General features: G+C 36.0%; 2 protein-coding genes across 2 annotated transcripts in view; one reads left to right on the plus strand and one right to left on the minus strand.

The window, feature by feature from the left end:
- Positions 1 to 27: 27 nt before the first annotated feature.
- cdk7 (cyclin-dependent kinase 7) lies at positions 28 to 4966 on the minus strand. The gene is made up of 12 exons (XM_077231690.1): positions 4831 to 4966; positions 4617 to 4676; positions 4160 to 4193; positions 3970 to 4037; positions 3810 to 3878; positions 3490 to 3600; positions 2307 to 2425; positions 2100 to 2199; positions 1525 to 1611; positions 710 to 859; positions 468 to 612; positions 28 to 179 (listed from the first exon to the last, which is right to left on the minus strand). The coding sequence occupies exons 1-12, from the start codon at positions 4894 to 4896 to the stop codon at positions 151 to 153; spliced, it is 1038 nt and encodes a 345-aa protein (XP_077087805.1). The 5' UTR covers positions 4897 to 4966; the 3' UTR covers positions 28 to 150.
- Positions 4967 to 9661: 4695 nt separating this feature from the next.
- Positions 9662 to 20007, plus strand: part of setbp1 (SET binding protein 1) — a 72452-nt gene continuing 62106 nt past the window's right edge. Inside the window, exon 1 of the mRNA XM_077231694.1 lies at positions 9662 to 10230. The gene's annotated coding sequence lies outside the window, so the exon portion shown is untranslated. The remainder of the gene's footprint in view (positions 10231 to 20007) is intronic.

The following is a 20007-nucleotide window of genomic DNA, read 5'->3' on the forward strand; positions in this document are numbered from 1 at the left end:
CTAATTAAAACAGACAACAGGCAAAACTAAATTTTTCTATAATTTAATATTTATAGTACATAAAAAAATAACTGAAAAAACTGATTGACACATAAATACGTTCCTTTCCATTCATGCAGGACCAGTGGAAGAAAACAGCATTCAAATCACTCAGAACACCAGTTTCTTTTTAAGGGTACCTAAGAAATGGAATAAATTTTTTTAAAAAACACATTCATTACCATGTGGGACACCATTTTCATTATACATTATCATTATCCATTGTATATATCAGTGTAATCTAATCAGAGCTACAACTTCCATTTATCTGTTGATCTTTATATGTAAAGCAGCACTGGAATTGATTATTCTGAACAAAATAAGCATTTCCCCTGGAACACTGTCTAATATAAACACGGATATTTCCATTAAAGAAACAAACATGGTATCAGATGCATTTATCAAGTGTTTGTGCATGTTTTTTTCACCCTGTTCAATACTGTCACGTTTTCTCTTGATTCCAATCATCAGGTTTTCTTTTTCTTTCAGGACTTCTGTTGAGGAGTTTGGTCTGGGAAGCTGCGGTCCCGGGGTTGGTCCTGGCCTATTGCTGAAATATCTCATCTTCAAAGCCTGAAACGACAGTATACATTCATTCACTCTCTCTAGATGTAGATTAGCTTTAAGCATTAAGATTACGTTGATTTATCTGCAACCCGGTTATTGGCACCTGTGAAGCTGTAGTGCGTGTGCAGGGGTTAAAGGTGAATAACCCCTTCAGGAGCTCCAGAAGGTCATCACCAGCTGCGCTGAAAATGTGCTCCAGTGGCGTGCCAGGAAATAGTTTAAATGACACATAGTCTGGGAGACTAGACATCCCCTGAAACAACAACCGGCATAAATCACTGATTCTACCTCATTTAGACATACAGAAAGCCTCAAAGATTAGACATATAAAACATTAATGATAGGTCCTTTTATAATATCGCAAGTAAAAACAGCAAAAACGATAAAGATATGGGTAGCACCTTATTTTACAGGCCTGTTCCCCATGTAAATATTATGTACTTACAGTAACTGGGGAATAACTAGGTCCTTACCCTGAACCTACCCCTAAACCTAACCTTAACCCATGTAGTCACCTTATATTAACCAGTACTTTCTTAAGTAACTAAACTGTAAGGACATGCAAGTGCATAAAATAATCAAGGTATATTTTAAAAAATCTTTCTAAATGTAAAAGAACAGAAGAGTCCAGACCACAACTATAATGATAACAAAATGATAAAGAACAATATAGTTGAAATCACTATCAGATTTTCTTTTCACCTGATGAACGATAAAACATTGACAGCCAATAATAATATATCTTGCATTAAAGAGCTTGAGCATTGACAACATAACTGCACCTTAAAATAAACAATGTAATTGTGCTAAAATAGTTACCGTTATAGGCGTGAACAGGCCTTGATGCTTTGCTTTAACGTGGAAATGAAGCTGAAGTAAAATGCTCTCATTACAAATAAGTAGATAAAAACAACTCACAGGCCATGTGTCCTCTGTTGGTGTTCCCAAAGCTTCGAATATCTTCGTCAGTTGGTCCAAGTCTGAATCTCCAGCTAAAAATGGCAACTAAAATACAAGAACAAATCATTCTTAAAGTCACCATAAAATTAGAATGACCAATTCTTGTTTTTATGGTATATTGCAGTATTATGAATGATTATCCATGTACATTATTATGTTTTTTTAAATTTCATGTTCTTAATTTTTCATTTGGTTCCTCGTAATCTTTAACCATAAAAACTTCCCCTCTCTCTTGCAGAACATCTCTGTTCTCTGATGATGTGTTTACTGGTGCCAGGGTGGGACAACCTGTCACTCACATGACATCACAGCAATAGCAAACCACAACAATCCAATCAATTCCCGATGGACAAAATCAAGTCCCGCCCCACATTTTTTCTTGTGTGAGAAGCTGTTTTACTCGGATGTAACGTCACAATAGAGAAAAACCATCGCAACTTCCATTTCATGCTGACTTTAAAATACATGTTAATGGTCTGATTGGTTTTCAAAAAAGCCAAATGGCTTTACAAACACTGTACAAACATCCTCACCCTGAGTAAAAGCTCAGCAAGAATGCAGCCAACTGCCCACATGTCCACACCCACACCGTACATCCTGGCACCGAAAAGCAGCTCTGGGGCACGATACCATCTGAGAAGTACCACACAACATGAAAAATCAAACAATAGCATAATAAAGAAGATCCAAGTTATATTGTAAATATTAACAATTCAGAATTATCAGAGATTTCTACAAACCTTGTAACAACTTGATGTGTATACACTCTGTTCGGGCTTCCAAATGCTTTGGCTAAGCCAAAATCCGCAAGCTTCAGGACTCCATTCTCATCCAGTAGCAAATTATTGGGTTTCAGATCCTGAAAAAAATGATGATGACTGAAGGTGCCAGTTTTATACAGGATCTTCAGTTTTGGGAGTAAGTCAAGTAGTTCTACACTACCATTCAAAAGTTTGGGGTTGGTAAGTTTTTTCATTATGTTTTTGAAAGAAGTCTCTTATGCTTACGGAAGCTTGTTTCCACCGATTAAACAATGTATTGACTTTTGTTAATCAGAATTCGCAACTGTGAGATATAAAGTCCGTATCGCTAAATATGAACTTGCAATTCTGAGAAATGTCAAAATTGCGAGAAAATGTCAATTGTGAGCTAACTTTCTTTTCGAAAATCAAACTTTGTAACTTGCGATTGCGATTTTATATCTTAAAATAAAGAGAAAAAACATCAGAATTGCAGGATTTTCGTGCAATTGCGAGTTTATGTAGTCAGAAAAGTCAGAATTGTGAGATGTAAACTTACAATTTGTGAGAAAAAAAATTCTGATTTGTGTGAGAAAGGTCGCAATCACCTTTTTTATTTATTTTATTCTGTGGCAGAAACAAGTTTCCTTTTGAAACAAGTCGACATTTATTTGATAAAAAAACAGTAATATTTGTATTTAAATATTATAAATATTATCTGTTAACTGTTATTAACCGTTTTTTATGTCTATTTAAAAATTTCTGTTTGAATATATTTTAAATGCAGTTTATTACTGTGGTTACAAAGCAGAAATTTTCAGCATCATTACTCCAGTCTTCAGTGTCTTATAATCCTTCAGAAATCATCAAATATGCTAATTTGCTGCTCAAGAAACATTTCTTATTACTATCAATTATGTGAACAGTTGTGCTGCTTAGTTCCCCCCAAACCCAGGATTTGTTTACGAGCAAAAAGTTTAAAAGAACAGCATTTATTTGAAATGTAAATTTTTTGCAACATCAATGTATAAATGTTTTCAGTGTCACTTTTGATCAATTTAATGCATCTTTGCCTAACAAAAGTATGAATTTCTTTCTTTCAAAAAAAAAAATCGTACTGACCACAAAGTTTTGAACGGTAGTGTTCATAATTAAAAACAGAGCAGATATCTCAGCGCCTCACCCTGTGCAGGATCCAATGATCATGCATGTATTCCAGACCTTGTAATGTCATTAGAATGTATGCCTTTATATTGGCTGGCGTCAACACGAGACTGGTGTCCTTTATGATCACCTGAAACAGACCATAATACAACAATGTACTTATATTGTTTATTGTTATAGCACTGATCAAACAATTGATAGGGCTGAAAAACATCATGCTTGTTTCTGTGTTGACATTGACTTTTATTCTTAATGGTTTTGCTCTGTGATAAATTAATGTTAATGTTTAATGTTGTTAAAATGAACAATATATATCCAAGTGCATTCCTCTGCCGTCACCTCGAGATCTGTCTCCATGAAGTCAAAGACAAGACTGATATTGGATTTGTGTCCAAAAGCATCCAGGAGCTGAAAGCAAAAACGGGTTCATTGATGTCAGTATTATGCCATAATTAAAAACAACACATCAAAGATTTATATGCTTATAGATATTACTTACACCAATAATGTTGGGATGACTGAGCTCTTGCAACAACTTAATCTCTCGAAGAGCTGTTCTGTTGATGCCTGGATAACAGAAGAAAATATGTAAGACTCAAATTAAACTGATGTGTATCTATATATATATATATATATATATATATATATAGATAGATATATTAAAGATTAAGAGTGATTCTAAAGCGCACCATCTTTTGCCTCGGTTCTGTGTCCCACTTTTATCTGTAAACAAGAAATTCACCGTTTGACATGAAGGTACTGAAGAATGATAATAAAACAAGATGGTAGCTCTTTACAATTAGGTCTCATTTGTTAACATTAGTTAATTGCAATCTAACAATGAGCAGCACTTTTTGAAAAACATTTATCATTTTTTGTTAAAATATAATTGTTCATTGTGTTCGTGTTAGTTCACAGTGCATAAACATGAATGTATTATTAAATGTTAGAGTTAACATTAATTAAGATTATAAATACAGCATTGTTTATTGTTAATTTATGTTAACTAATGTTAACACATGAAACTTTAGTGTAAAGTGTTACCAACAAAATCTATAATAAAAAATATTCAACTACCCAATGCAAAATAACAAGCGAATATGATCAAAAGTGATTACTTTGACGCAAAAATGGGACGTGTCTTACCTTTTTAATAGCAACAATTGTGTTTGTGGTTTTATCTCTTGCCTTGTACACAGTTGCAAACTGCAAAATAATGGTACAACATTATCAGTGAGCTGCAGGACACATTGATAAAACTGAAGATTAATATGCAGCTGCAAGAGCTGCTGCAGATGCAGGATTTTCTGTTCTATTCGATCGAACAACAGCTCAGAAATATCAAAGATATGTCGTTTACCTGTCCTTCACCCAGAAAGTCCAGCTTTTCATAACGCTTCGATCTAGACTTTACATCTAACGACATGATATCTACTGCAAAACTGTTCTTTGTGAAAGCAAACTTCCTCCTGTATTAAAGAGCACTTTACACTTCCGGGTCAGATAAAAGTCCCACATGTGGAAAACATAGACTGTAAAAAATGGTGGAAACGGACATTTAAAATGTTAAACAGCTTGGATGTGTTTATTAGCCAATATTACATTTTTGCTGCATGGTTTTTTTAATCATATTTTAATAACATTATATTCATTTTGATAATTTAGTTATAAAACAAAGAAACAAATAAATACGTTTTTATATTGTTAACATTTTGTGACAAATATTTCAGAATATATAATAAACGGACAATAATTTTATGCACGCTGCCAGTATTTTAATTTAATTTATGTAAAGAAAGACTATTTGAAATAAATGCAAGCCATTTTGCAGTTTATTTAGGGCGCCAACCCTCACCGAGAATCACTGATATATAAAGACCTCTGTAAAAAATATTTTTTAGCGAGAATCCATTTACATGACGAATTGTTTCATAAGCAAATCCTTAATTATAAAATAAATTTCCTTGCTTACCTTAATGAGACATTTCATTTTAAATGGTTGCTTTCATCGATGTTGCGCATTACGACATTAGTAGATACATTCCTGCAGAGGGCACTGGTGTCAAAGCAAAAACACGATCGAGCGTCTCTTTTCCTTTATACTACATGCCTAGGCCTATTTACTAGAAACTTCATACTATTAATAGATTAGTATAGAATTTAAATCATAATCTAATCTAAATAATGTCGCATTATTTGTTTGAATATCGAGTGAACAATTATCTTCTCAAGTTCATTTTCATTAGGCATTTTTTTTCTTTCTCTCGCAATATAGGTTATTTATAGGGCAATTTTTACACATTATTTTACATGTCTGAACGGCTGATTGCAATAAGGATATGTTCTTCCATTTTTGTAGATTTGTAGAAGTGGTCTGTCTTCAGTGGTCTTTTAATTCTTCTATTCAGTATTCTATTTGTAGTATATTCTATTCAGATACAAACACTGTCAGCAACGGGCACAACAAAACCTATTTCGATTTTAGCTCACAGTGTATATTCAACCAGTCCAGCAGTGGAAGCATTATTATCCTTTAATCAATACAATCAATATGAATCTTCACAAAGGATTTTGATATATTGATCATTCTAGTGCGTTTAGGTAGAGAAGTTTAACAGACTGTCTGTAGTGTAATTATTACACAATTGTTCTTCTAAAACATATCCCCCCTTAGATACCTTTTTGTTTGACTTGTTTACTGTACGCCTTCTATCTCCATCTGAAGTTTCCCATCTCAACAGGAAGTGGTTAGCACAAGCTGTTCTTATGAAGACGCCCACTTCCTTTGACTTTGATAAACACATTTGTGGTTTTGTGCACTAACCCCATCAGATAAATTTTCTTAACTGTTGCTAAACCCAATGTCCTCAAATTACAGAATGACTTCTGACTGGTTTATAATGAAAATATAGCATGCAGGATAGTGAAGTACTGAGTTTTTTGATTGGTGAGAATAAAATCTTATAGTTAAATGATGTTGAACTAGTCATTCATTTGCTTGAGAAATATCAGAGACTCATTTTGTATCAGCTGCATCAGACAGGCCTCATTTGAAATGAGTGATGCAGCACATTTGTTTTCTTTCTGTGCTTTGAATATAAAGCAAAATATCTGTAACCGAACAAAAAAAAGTCATTGGAATCAAATACGTTTTATTTAAATGTATGTACAAACATTTATTGAAAGCAGCAATGAACAACGGCTACTCAGAACACCTAGGTCCATTGTCAACAAGTTTCAGACATCGTCTTCTCTGTGGAGCGTATGATTGTTCATTTCAAAACCTCTAGATTTAATGATGAGAAACTACAATGTGAAGAACAGGTGAGCAAGGTTAGATAATAGTGAAACTGAAAAAATTAAAGCCATTAAAAAGGTTTTTTAAAACGTTTTGTCATGGGCTGATATTGACATCTGTAGTTATTTTTTTTACAATCCAAATCTAGTTTGTGAAACCTTAAACCATAGTTAACAAGTCACTCCTGAAAATGAAATTAAGTAAACTGTTTTTGTTCCAAGACATTTGCTTCGAATGTCAAAGCATATCTTAATAAGGTTAAAAAAATACAATTCTCAAAAGCATAAAATAGGCTGCATGGTAACTTGCTCACAGTCTTTTAGAGTTTTCGATCTTTAAAATATTTATAAGCTACTACATGACTTTAGCAGCGTAAAGCCACAATGCTGGACATGTTCTGCAACCAAAAGCTGTTGCTTTGAGACTCTGCATGTAACATATGCTGCGGAAGAACTTACAATAAAACCACATATTAGTGTGAGAAACAAACTGCAAACTGAAAACCTCTCACCTACCGCCCTCTTCACAGATCTGAGGACTAACATTCAGTCTTTGTGTCTTTAAGACAAATACTCTAGCTAGGCCTATAGCCAATTCATTATAAATGATTCAGGCCTGAGACCGGCATATAAATACCTTGGTCACAATATAGGCTAATTATTCATTATGGGGCTTATGTGCAAAAGAATTCCATATTCTGTAAAACAGGTCGCTCCTTAGCTAAAAGTCCATAGATGACGAAAATGAATTAATTACATGATATATAGCCTATATATATATCTCATATATATATATATATATATATATATATATATATATATATATATATATATATATGAGATATTAATTAATTACTCAACATCCTGTCATTCCTAACCTGAAAGTCCTAACCTGACTTTCTTTCAACTTCGGAACACAAATGAAGATCTTTCTGATTAAATGAAATGAAACGCGCGTTCACGAGAGCATCACATTCACATTCGAGATTAATATTTTGTAGATAAAGTGGTAGCCTTAATTCTTATATTCTTTTGCGCGTACAAAGCACTCGCGTCGCTTCATAAAATTGAGGTTAAACCACTGCAGTCGATTACTTTAATTATTAATTAATCATTTTAATTAATTATTCTACCTTTATGGGGCTTGAAAGTAGTTGCGTAGGCTGTCAAGGAAGGGACAGAAAGCTCTCAGATTTCATCAAACAGATCTTCATTTGTGTTCCGAAGATGATCAAAGGTCATCTTTAAAAGACATAAAGGTGCTTCACATGCTGTTGGAAATGTTATCTGTCACATTAAGTGCTCTGTGTTGGACACCAGGTTTTTTGATCCGATGTTCTGATCCGCAATGAGACCTGTTTTCCTGTTTGTTCATGTGACGTTCGGCATAAAGCCAAAAAGCAGAGTAGTCCATATTCACATCACACAAACCTCAAAACTCTTTACATGTGGTATCCATGGCAACCTTGAATTGAATCTCTTTGAATAATCGGCAGCGTCATTGATTTTTAAGGTTGACCAATGAGAACTATTTACTAACACAGTCGAGACATTGATTGGCCGTCAAGGGAGCAGATGCTGACCTCTATATTGAAGAGGTCTCAAAGCGTCATTACATTCTCTCTCAATCAATACACAGCTCAGATATAAACACCCATCCTGTCTAAAGGCCAAAAGAGGTGAATAATGTGGGGGATGAGTGATGACAGTTCACTTTACAACAAAAAATGCTTTCTTTAAATCAAATATAGGCTTAGTATTTGCTACTATTTACTTGTATATGCAAGTTGGCAAGCTGTGCCAAGTGCAAGAATATTTCGGTCTGCCAAATATAGTCGCTTTGAGAGAAATGAATAAAATAAAAAGGGTGTAGGTGAGCTGCTTAATCTATAACAATTTGGATAGCATGATAAATCTAATGAATTTGCTCATTGATGATAAAAATGAACAAGTTATACCAAATGGATGGATGTTGAAAATCAATTAGTATTTGCTCAAAACATAAAGAAACCAACAATGAAAATGTCAAGGACAAATTAAGATTTATATAGCTAAAGGTATAAAATACCTTAACAGAAAAATGAACATAAAAATACGGACTTATTACGCTTTAAATAAATAAGTAAGTAAATAAATAAAGTTGTATGGTACAAGCAAACAGATACAATTAAACATGTTTTAAGATAGAAGGACTCAGAAAAACAATTAATTCAGTCATTCATAAATATTTTACTTCACAAATAAATAAATAAAAAGAAATAAAGAGTTTGCACTACAAGCAGACATAAATAAATAAATAAATATTTTACGCTATAAGCAAACAGATAAAAATGAATAAATCCATATTTTGAGCTACATAAATTTGAATCATAAAATAAATATATAAATAAATAATCATGTTATGGTACAAGCAAACAGATAACAAATATGCATATTTTAAGATCCAAGCAAACAGAAATAATTAATTCATTAAATCATTAATTCATTAATTCATTAATAAACCTTTTACAATACAAATAAATACATATTTTGTGTCACAAGCAAACATGAATAAATGAATAAATAAATAAATAAATAAATAAATAAATAAATAAATAAATAAATAATTTGGACTAAACGCAAACAGATCAAATAAATGTATCCACATTTTGCGTTACAAGCATATAGATAAATAAAAAAATTGTATATATATTTTGAGCTACAGGCAAACAGAAAATAATCAATAATTAATTAATAATAATTATCATTAATCATTAATTCATAAACGTTTGTGCTACATATAAACAAACGATTAAAAAACAAATAGATATGTTGTGCTACAGGCAAACAGATAAATATATAAAATAATAAAATACTTTGCGCTACAAGTAGAGGGCGCTGTAGAGCATTCAACTGGGCAAGTCAGAGCATTTGCTGAGAGCTGAGCACACCGATCATTATCAAAAACTACTGCGGGAGTCTAACAAGAGTCACAGCACACTCGCTTAACTCCGATCAAACACGTCCAGAAACGGAAACGCCAGAGTCTGCATATCCCTGGATATTTGCCCTGCACGACCGCTCGGGTCCGGCGTGTCATCTAAAGCAGGACTTTGGAAATTATTAAGGATCGTAAGAGCAGATTTGTTTTCTCCGCAGTGGGAAGGCTCGATCCACCCCCGAGTCTGATGATTTGAGAGGGAAGCAATGCAGCGCAGGGACTGTGACTGTACACCATATTCCCGCTTCAATCCACACTTCATCTGAATCTGCAGACGCACTCCACTGTTCGACCGCGAATACAACACTCTTCATGTGTTTTTCAGTTTTCAAAAACAAATCTCATTCGAGATTGCTACTGACGCCATTTTAAAGCGATAAAAAGCCGTTTGCTTGAGTTTGAAGGATTGTAAAGTGCTTGTCATAATCTAGTGTATGGATTTATTCTCGTAGACTTCAGCAGCAGCAGCAGCTTCAAAAATGGGTGAGTTTACCTCTTGCTCCTTAAAACACCACACTTCAACGTGCATTTTTATTACAATCCCATTTATTTACGTTTCTGTGGAGTTAACGTTACAGCTGTAATTGAACTGAAATGATTAGAACGATGGGGTTGTTTTGAATTAGGTAACGCACTTAAAAACTGCAAAGCTCCATTTTAAACCTGAAGAAAAAAGTGGGACTATCGCTTGTCTGCCTTTAACGTTACATGGCATACTCTAGTAAATGTTATATTGGTTTAATTTGACCTCAGTAACCAACATATTCATAAGTACTTATGGAAATCATTGTTGGGTAACAGAGTAAGTTACAGAAGGTGAATGTTTATCTCACCCTGAAGGACATCAGCATTTGCGACAGTGGGAGAAATACCCATTGCTGTGTGATTTTGATCTATATATATAGTGGTATATTCAAACGAAGAGACATTATTCAGCGTAATTTACTGTAATTGTTGCCATGCATCAGTTTCCCGCTGATAGAGAGTAGGCGTGTGTTTGCACTGTCAAGCGCCTATAGTAATTTCCACTATAAGCCACCGTGTAGGCTTGCTTTCCATGTCACTTGTGTTCTTACTCATTAAATACTGCATGTGTCTCAAAACCTTGCGAGCTGCCTACCTAGACAGCGTTTGTGGGCATTTGAACTTCCTGTGCTGCCTCAAGATGCTGTCAAGTAGGAGTCTCATTACTAGGTTTTGAGACACATCAGCGTTTTGTGTGTAACGTTAATGGGTAACGTTAGCAATGACGAAACTGTTGATCTAAGTGTTTGGTTTCCTATCTGATCTGTCAAGAGGTTGCATGGGTAAATTAACCTTTGCTGACATTTACCAAGATCAGATATTATTCAGAACCTGCATTTAAGAGGGATTGCTGTATTTATTAATGTTCTTCATACCTAGCCTATCTGAGCTTTGATTAGTATTCTGCCCCTCATTTGATTGGCTGAAATGCTTGCCTAATTGCAGAAAGGGGAGGAGCTATGACAATGCGATTTGGTGGGTTTTCTCAGCATCCTTGACTTGAAACATGGGCTGTGTCCAAAATCGCATACTCTCTTGAGTAGGTACTTGTACTGAATAAGTAACTTCAAGACCACTAAAAAAGTATGTGTGTAGAATGTAATCCAGATGTACTACATTCACCATGTTGTCATCATCATGGAGCTTCCAACATCAGTTGCGTTGCTTCACCTCCATTCACAAATCCTTTCCTGTGGCTTCACGGAATAGTAAAGTGTGCATCGTACGAATACTTTAGAATCCTGCCGGAAGAAGTAGGGCATCTGGATACTTTTTGCCTACTCTTTTATGAGTACTGTGAATTCGGAAATACTTCTTTATACTGTTTTTCGCCTACTATATAGTAGGGAAGTATGCGATTTTGGATAGAGCCAGAATGTTCTCTAGGGGAAATTAAAGTCACCACGAAATCAAAATGGGCAATACTTATTTTTATATGGAATATTGCAGTGTTTATTGTAAATGATTTATCAGTGCACATCATTATTATTATTATTTTTGCTCTTGTAATCTTTTATCAGAATAACTTCATCTTCTTCTCTCAACGACATCAATTTTTTTTCTGATGACGTGCACCGGCATGACGGAGGGAAAATAATCCATCACCTTCATAAACCTGTCACTCACATGAGATTGCAGCAATTAGCAACTGACAACGATCCAATCAATTCCCTTGTTATGGACAAAATCAAATCCAGCACTATGTTTTTTATTGTTCGAACAGCGGGTTCCCTCTGATATATTTCACGATAGGGAAGAAGTTGTTTAATGCTGACTTCTATGAGACCAATACCATTTGAGAATGCAAGACAAATTATATGTTTTGAATATCACACCTTAAAGGGATAGTTCTAGGTGTCGACCGATTATCGGCGCCGATATTAAGCATTTTTATGGTTATCGGTATCGGCCATTTTCAAAACCAATTTGCAGATAAAATGATTTAATTTTGAAATGCGCTATATTTGTCTCTGACGCAGCCACCTCTGTCGGAACTCACCACTCTGTAACCTAGACCAATGTCCCCGCCCATCTGATTTATTGGGAGTCACGAGTCCGGCCAATCAACGCGGAAAGTTGAAGGCACTGAAAGTTTTGCACTCTCACACCGAAAGCACTTGCTGACTGGAGCTGCTGCACTGATCACGCATCAGTTGTCTCACAAAGTTAAGGCAGCAGAAGAATTTGCTGAAGTAGCAATAAATTACTACACTGAAGTTGCAAAACACCTCAATATAATAGGGCCCAGAGATTTCCACGATGCCGAAAACATGGATGGAAAATCCACTCATAAAAACGGAATTTACTGTATAAAGTGGTGTGTCATTGAATTTGTCAACTTTTTGAGGAATTAATAAAAAGCAGGTCAGTGCAAATCAAATCGAATTTCAAACCGCAAAACGACTATTTAAATATGAATCCTGCGTGTCTGTCTGTTTTTAATGCTTCAACTGAGAGAAGTTATCGTCATATCAAAAACGGACAGAAACTCAAAGATCTCCACGGCAACCTGTCAAAATAAAAGTTTGGGTTTTCATAGGGCCCTAAAAATGTAATTTTTGTTAAACTGTAAATAAATTGAATAAGTTTGATGACTTCAATTAATTAGAAATGCTTTTTGATTACTAAAATTTAATTTAACCATTAAAATAGAGTGTTTAAATTTTACGAAATGTTTACAGAATGCTGCTGGGTGCTCCCTGCACTTTTTATGTTATTATTATTATTATTATTATTAATAATAATGTTATTATTAACAGTTTTCAGATTTAAAGATATGTTTAAAATCATTTCAAGAAAGTATTTTTCAAAACCCTTTGTTATTCTTAATTTTGACATTGACTTACATTTTTACACCAGACATATATCGGTTCAAAATATCGTTTAGACCCATCGGTCTACTTGATCTGTAATAATCGGTATCGGCATCGGCCCTGAAAATCACATATCGGCCGACCCCTATATAGTTCGCCCTAAAATTGAAATTCTGCCTATATTTACAAAAGATGTCTCAATATTTGTTGTCCATACAATGGAAATCATTGGTAACCCAAACTGATTAGTTACCAGTATTGTTCAAATTGTATCATTTTATTTACCACAGCAGAAAGTGATACAGGTTTAAAACAAGTTTTAATTTTCAAATGCATAGAGACATGCTTTCAATATTTATGCTCGAATATTGAACTTCTGAAGAGGAATATGGCATTTAGCCTAAATCAATGCATTGGTTGCATCAGAGTTTGGTCAGAAGCTTTGGTTAAACCTTTATCCTCGCTGAAGCCTTATGAAATGGTTGTGGCAGAATGTTGATTTGAGTGTAGTTCTGGCTATGAGTAGGCTATATCACTGTATAAGCCTAGTTGTTTCAAAATGGAAGAGAAACTGAACTAAGTGTTCATCGTTTTATAGAAAGCCAATGGAAAAACCCAGGTCAATTGAGGAGACCGATCCATTTATCAAAACAAGAAACACATCTACTTATGGAGCGCTTGCCCACAAAAAGATTCCAGAAAACCTATTGTATCTGTATACAGAGTATACGATTACACAAAAGAACCACAGTATTTGAGCAAAGGATAAATCCAAAGTGATGTTTATGTGTGTGAATGAAGCTCCCTCTGTTCCTGGCTATGGCTAGTTGCATTGGAGGACAGCCAAGTCCTGACAGGAGACAAAGGAAAGAGGGAGATATCCAAGGACATATCTAATTTTTGGCAGCCATTCCAAACCAAATATCAGAACAAGAACACCTTTTGGCAGTGAGCTACAGAGGAGGGGCGTTTCATTTTTTGCTTTTTTTTTACTACAGCCACTTTGTTTTCACTGCGGTCGAAAGTCTGATCTCTCCTCAGTTTAAAATTGACGTTTTGGCATAAATCCATTCGCTTTTGTCATCGCAGAAAACAAGACAAGGGCGGCTGGTTTTCTGCGAATTCAAGTGGGATTGGCTGCACATTTGGAAACTCTGCTAGAGAAGGATGGTGTTCAGATGTTTCAGTTACCCTGGATGGTTGGCACCAGGGAGTGTGATGACAGAGAATTAGCCAATTGTCAGCAGTTTAATTCAGAATGTTAATCTGCCAGTTTTGAAATGTGCTCAATCCTTAAATTTGACAAAACCAGTAAACCTTATCTATTAGTATAGAAATGGAAATTATTATTCGAATATGTTTCATACCTATGCCAGTTGTGATTCGAACTAGAGGATGACACGGGAGTGGATTTTCACTCCTGTCCCGTCCCACTCCCATAGAAAGAAATCTTGTCCCGTCCCACTCCCAGACCAAAGTTTAAAAAATAATCCCATCCCATCCCGCTCCTGGTAAATTGACTCCCAATCCCATCCCGCTCCTGTTTAAACTGACTCCCGCTCCTGTACCGCTCCCATATACGGCAATTTTCGCTTGATGAACGAAGCGATGCTTGCCTGATTCTTTCCCGAATTTGCCTTGCAAGTGTGCTTCTTCAGACCGCTCTTCCCTGAATCACTTGCGTACTTGACTAAGACTAAGCATGTCTTACAAGCAGCGTACATTGTGCTATCACCGTCACATTCTACTCTCATAAACTTAATTAATATTTCAGACTTTCCGACCAGTTCTGTGAACTTAATAGACATGTCATTACTTCTGACTTTGCGCTGTAAATCATTTTTTGCCACATCGACTTCTCCGCGGCTGTTAGCTCCCTCCATCACTGCTCTTTGAATTTCGGCGGTAAGCCGTGACAAAAAGCACTGATGGCTTCTGGGACGGCTGGGTCGTGTAGTTATTTTTTAATTGCGTTACATTGTAGGCGTATTAAAAGGAAACTACAAAATGATGCATTTACTTTTTTCTTTTTTTGTCGTCTTTGCTATTGGTTGATTCCCGCTCCCGTCTGCTCCCGTTAACCATTTATCCTGTACCGTCCAAATCCCGTGATTGATAGCAAAGATGACTCCCATCCTGCAGGAATCCCACGGGAATCCCGTGACCCGTGGGATTCCCGAAAAAATGTCAGCCTCTAATTCGAACCACACTTAGGTAAACCCTCAATTTTGCTGCTGCTAAAGGCTGGCCAACACTAAAAGATCTTATCAAATTTTCTAAATGTGAGGGACCACAAACATGACGATAAAAGTTCGTTTTGTTCCTCTAGTTTGTGGAGTGCTGCGATGTGACCAGGAATGCACACCGCACACTAACAGAGTCCCATCTGTGAACATCTCGCATTATCTTGCACGGTCAAACGTGACTTGAGTAAACAAACATGGCGGACGACAGGCAAGAAGAAATGGTGATAGTGCTGTCTTGGACTGCTTTTTACAGAAAATTCACAAAAAATAAATAAAGGTTTTGATGAAGTCGCGTTATGATTCATTCTTCTGTCAGCTCGCTTTCTGATTGGGTATTGTTTCGCTTCACGTGACAATCTACAGAGTGCGTGCGCGTTTGTCTTTGGGGTCACCCCTCTACAACAGGATTTTTGATCGGAAATATTCAACATGGTGGATATTTATGATTTTAGATCGGTGCGCCCCCGACGTTCATCCGAGCAAATTCAATCACACTTAACTCACCTCACACTACAGGAATATTTGATAAGATAATCTGTAGAACCATCAAGATAATCGTGATTTTACCTAGGATTGTTGGAAGAGGAGAATTGGCCCAAAATCAGCCCGATTAGCCCATCTTGTAGTGTGTAGGTGCCTTTTAACAGGTAAAATCACAAAAGGGCATTAGATTACATTTTTACAGCAGCTCTCATCTGTTGTAGGGTATGAAAAAAACTGCAAACTAGCAGCAACTAATAGAGTGCTGCAGGAATGATGTATTTTTGTAGGCCCAAACTCAGAAATTAGTTTGCATTTTAGGATTTTATCCTGAAGTCAATGGTTAAATGACTGAAATAAGGTCTGTATTTAACCCAAGCTCAAAAATATTTTCACTTTTTAGTCTACGACATAAAATAAATCAGTAATAGGCCTACCCATTTGTGATTTTTTTTTAAAGCTTTTCCTTGTCTTGAAAAAGGCAAATAGTGGCTAAATGGGACAACAAAGGTTGTCGGGTACATTAAACATCATCACGCTGAACAGGTAAACTAATCTAATCTGCTTTTACAGCCTTATTGTGTTTAAAATCACGCTCTTGTGAACTCTACTAGCTTAAACTTTAAGGGAATAAAAAATAAAAAAAAGACAGAGTTGTCAGAAGCTAAATGGCGGTGAAGCTTAAGTCTTGGGTGATGCTAACTTTTGGGTTGGTCTACAAATATATGTTATCACTGTAGCGCTATATAACGAATACCTCCAAAGTGACCCTTCACTAAGACCTGCCCACCTTCATTACTGTTGACGCTCAGGCAAGCCTTAAGGCCCATTCACACCAAGAACGATAACTATAAAGGGCTGTGACGGTGGCAATTTTTTACCACTGCGGTGGTAATGGACCAACCACCGGCGGTGGCGCGGCGGTTGGGGGGTGTTATATATACCTCAATTAAATGCATTTTGAAATAAAATAATAACAAACAAGGCTCAAACATCCATTTCGTAACAGATATGCGTGTTTATTTGAGCACTTCCGTCAATGAAACATCACTAGCCTGTAAAGCATTGAAATAAATATCAGTAAATAATATTAACTTAAAAAATATAATAGTTAAATATAAAAACCCCGCTCTGCGCTTTGAGAGGGATCAGGGATGTCGGACACGAGTAGAAAGACCATCTCTCTCTTTTTTTTTTATATCTTCATGTTTTCTACTTGATGTAAAATTTTATCTTCCACAGGGGCAAGACATTTAAGCTATGTTTGATTTTGCGCTGCCCGAGAAAGCAAAATTAAAAATCACCCGGGTGTGTGAAACGCGCTTTACAAATAAACTTGACGCGCCTTACCACGTATAATAACAAGCATAAACGGTGTTAAAAAGAATTCGCCATGCAAGTAAAAAGGTAGGCTATCTTTCCTACAGCGTTTTTCTACTTTACCACAATAAAGATTTGAATATAATAGGTCTACTTTAAAGTGAACCAAAAGAAGACATGTTTATAGTCCACTGTGAAAATGGGTGAGACGTGAGTAAAGATTTGGGAAAAGAAGCAAGAGATTCCATGTCCAGTGGAATAATAACTAATGGAATATTGTTAAACTGATAATCGGGTGACCGGATCGCAAAACAGAAAACAATGCCGACAAAGCTTAAATTTATGGGCTCATGCACAACTCTCTCATTCGTCACGAATCCAAACTTTTCCATGGCTGTGATGTAACATTTTATTGGTAACTTATTATTTATTTTGTAAACAAAGCTTTGTGCTTCACTACTGTCATAATATTCATGTTAAACAGCATTCACATACAAAAAAATTGTTTTGGTGGACCACCGCCGGTGCTACTCACCCACTCCGGTGGCGCTTTACAATCGCGGTTTACGGCGCAGCCCTAACGACCTCACCAGTGGCCGATATCATTCTGTTCATTTTAAGCATATGCTTGTCTGCCACTTTAAATGCTCAAGCTCGTTACAGCAGGATGGATTCTGATTGGCTGTCAATGTTTTTATTGTTCATCAGCTGGATAAAAGTCGTTCTGAAAGCGATTCCAACGATATGGTTTCTCTGTGCCGTTATAATTATAGCTGTGGTGGGAACTCTGCCATTCTTTAATATTGAGAATGAACGGGAATGAACAGGACATTTACGTGTCATTTTCAGTAAAATATGCTCATGAAGTAAATTGATATTATTCTAATGAGGGCTGGAATGAAGTGCGACATTGCTAAGGATTTTTATCTGCCGTTGTCTCACCCAAAAATGAGAATAATTTACTTACCCCTTATGTTGTTACAAATGTATGACTTATGTTCATCTTCGAAAAGGAAACATTTAATGAAATCTGAGAGGTTTCTGACCCTCAGTTGAAAGTCCATTCCATCAAAACTTTATCTCTTCAAAAAGTTCATATAGAGATCATAAAGGTAATCCACTCGAATCAAGTGGTTTAATAATCAAGTGGCCTTCTGAATTACTTTATATGATGAACATTTATTCAAATTTGTATTATTCAATTCACATTTAACCACTGATCAATGCAAATACAAAGAACGAAAAATATAATGAACAGAAGCTGAAACATGCAGAATGAGACTTTTTTTTCTTGTGCATCAATCAAGTATGGTCAAGCTTTTGTTTATTATATTGTATGTGCTCTATTTATGTGAGTTGATCAGTGTTTACATATAAATAAAAGCCTAAATGAAATCTGTTCAGAATAATTCATATAAAGAGGTTGTGTCTCTTCAGAAGACTTGGATTAAACTGCTTTGTCTTTATAAACATTTTATGGTGTGGAACTTTAGTTTGTTTGGCCTTTCAATGGAGGGACAAAAAGGATGCGAGAATATTAAAACTGATTTAATTTGTGTTTAAAAAATGAATGAAAGTTTTCAAAGTCTGAGTTACATTGACAAGAATTTCTATGCCAGTGAATGGAGGGAGATTGACTCCCTTCTGAAGAATGTTTTTACTCCATCCATTAATGGTTTGCAATTTTGGTTATGAGTAGGGCCAAACCGACTACGAAAATACATCAATTTGCATGGATTGCATCGCACTGTTTACATTCATCCCTAATCACCAGTAATGTTTCGCACAAAACAAAAACCTCTAGAGCAGATGCTATTGGCTATGGCTAGTATGGCAGCTCTGCTTAACACAGTTGTTTATAGTTTGACACCTGCACATTTTCAGGACTCAGGACAACCGCATTCTCGACAAACCCGCGTTGAATCAATCAACAGAACCGAACTGGACAAATCAAATGTTTACCACGTCATATAATGTGAGAACCACACTGACTGAACTGTATAATCACTACAGGTTTAGTTTACTCACAGAGATGGATAAATTATTTAATTTCATCTGCAGATCCATCAGAGCTGCAGTTGGTGTGAGCTGCGTGGTTCAAACATACTCTGTGCACTTGGTTACAAAACATTTAAAATCCTTGTTGGTTGTTTAAAGCAGAGATGTTCACAAGTCTTTCATCTAAAGTCTGAGTCAAGTCTGAAGTATTTAAGCTGGTGTCTTAGTCAAGTCTGAAGTCTTTATCACTGGAGTCTGAGTCAAGTCTGTAGTCCTTTGTCACGAGGGCGGTCTTCAGGATTACAAGAAACTTTCAGGCAGGTGTTCAAGAAAGCAGCTGGTGGTCAGTACAAAGCATGTGTCAAACTCTGCTCCTGGAGAGCCACTGTCCTGCAAAGTTTAGCTCCAATCAGCTCCAAAGGTGTTCTTCGCTACTTTCGGTCCCTTGGGTTTATCTTGAAAAGGCAGATCTGTTGAATGAAAAACAAACTTCAGTAATGATATGTAGACTCTACTGTATACCTCGAGTAATATAGGCTACTAGTAGGGCTACACAATTAATCGAATTTCTAATCGCGATTACGATTACGGATGCCACGATTACGTAATCGTTCAAAGCCGCGATTACAAAAGAAAATCCACTCTGCGTGTGTGTGTTTACTTTAAAGCATAATTATGTTATGAGAGGCGATCCCGACTACTTCAGAAAACCCAGCACAATATGACATACCAGGCAGTGACGTAAGTGTACGCTGAAATAAAAAGACTTTCACCTCAGAAAGTCGGACTTTACTGTCCTGTCAGCCGGTATACTGTGCTCGTAGCGCGCACTCTTCAATTGCACGCGCAAATGCGACGGCGCGCGCTGTGTATCGCTT

The sequence above is a fragment of the Siphateles boraxobius genome, unplaced genomic scaffold, assembly GCF_051911475.1.
Source record: "Siphateles boraxobius isolate OS27281-9 unplaced genomic scaffold, OSU_SipBor_1 16, whole genome shotgun sequence".
Lineage (NCBI taxonomy): Eukaryota > Metazoa > Chordata > Actinopteri > Cypriniformes > Leuciscidae > Siphateles > Siphateles boraxobius.

Bases quoted from the DNA above. Each gene is read 5' to 3' on its own strand.
- cdk7 (XM_077231690.1), bottom strand. From the start codon at position 4,896: ATGTCGTTAGATGTAAAGTCTAGATCGAAGCGTTATGAAAAGCTGGAC. The intron at 4,038-4,159 runs GTGCGCTTTAGA...TCTGTTATCCAG, and splicing joins CAGAACCGAGGCAAAAGATG to GCATCAACAGAACAGCTCTT. The intron at 3,879-3,969 runs GTAAGTAATATC...TTTTGCTTTCAG, and splicing joins GTCATCCCAACATTATTGGT to CTCCTGGATGCTTTTGGACA.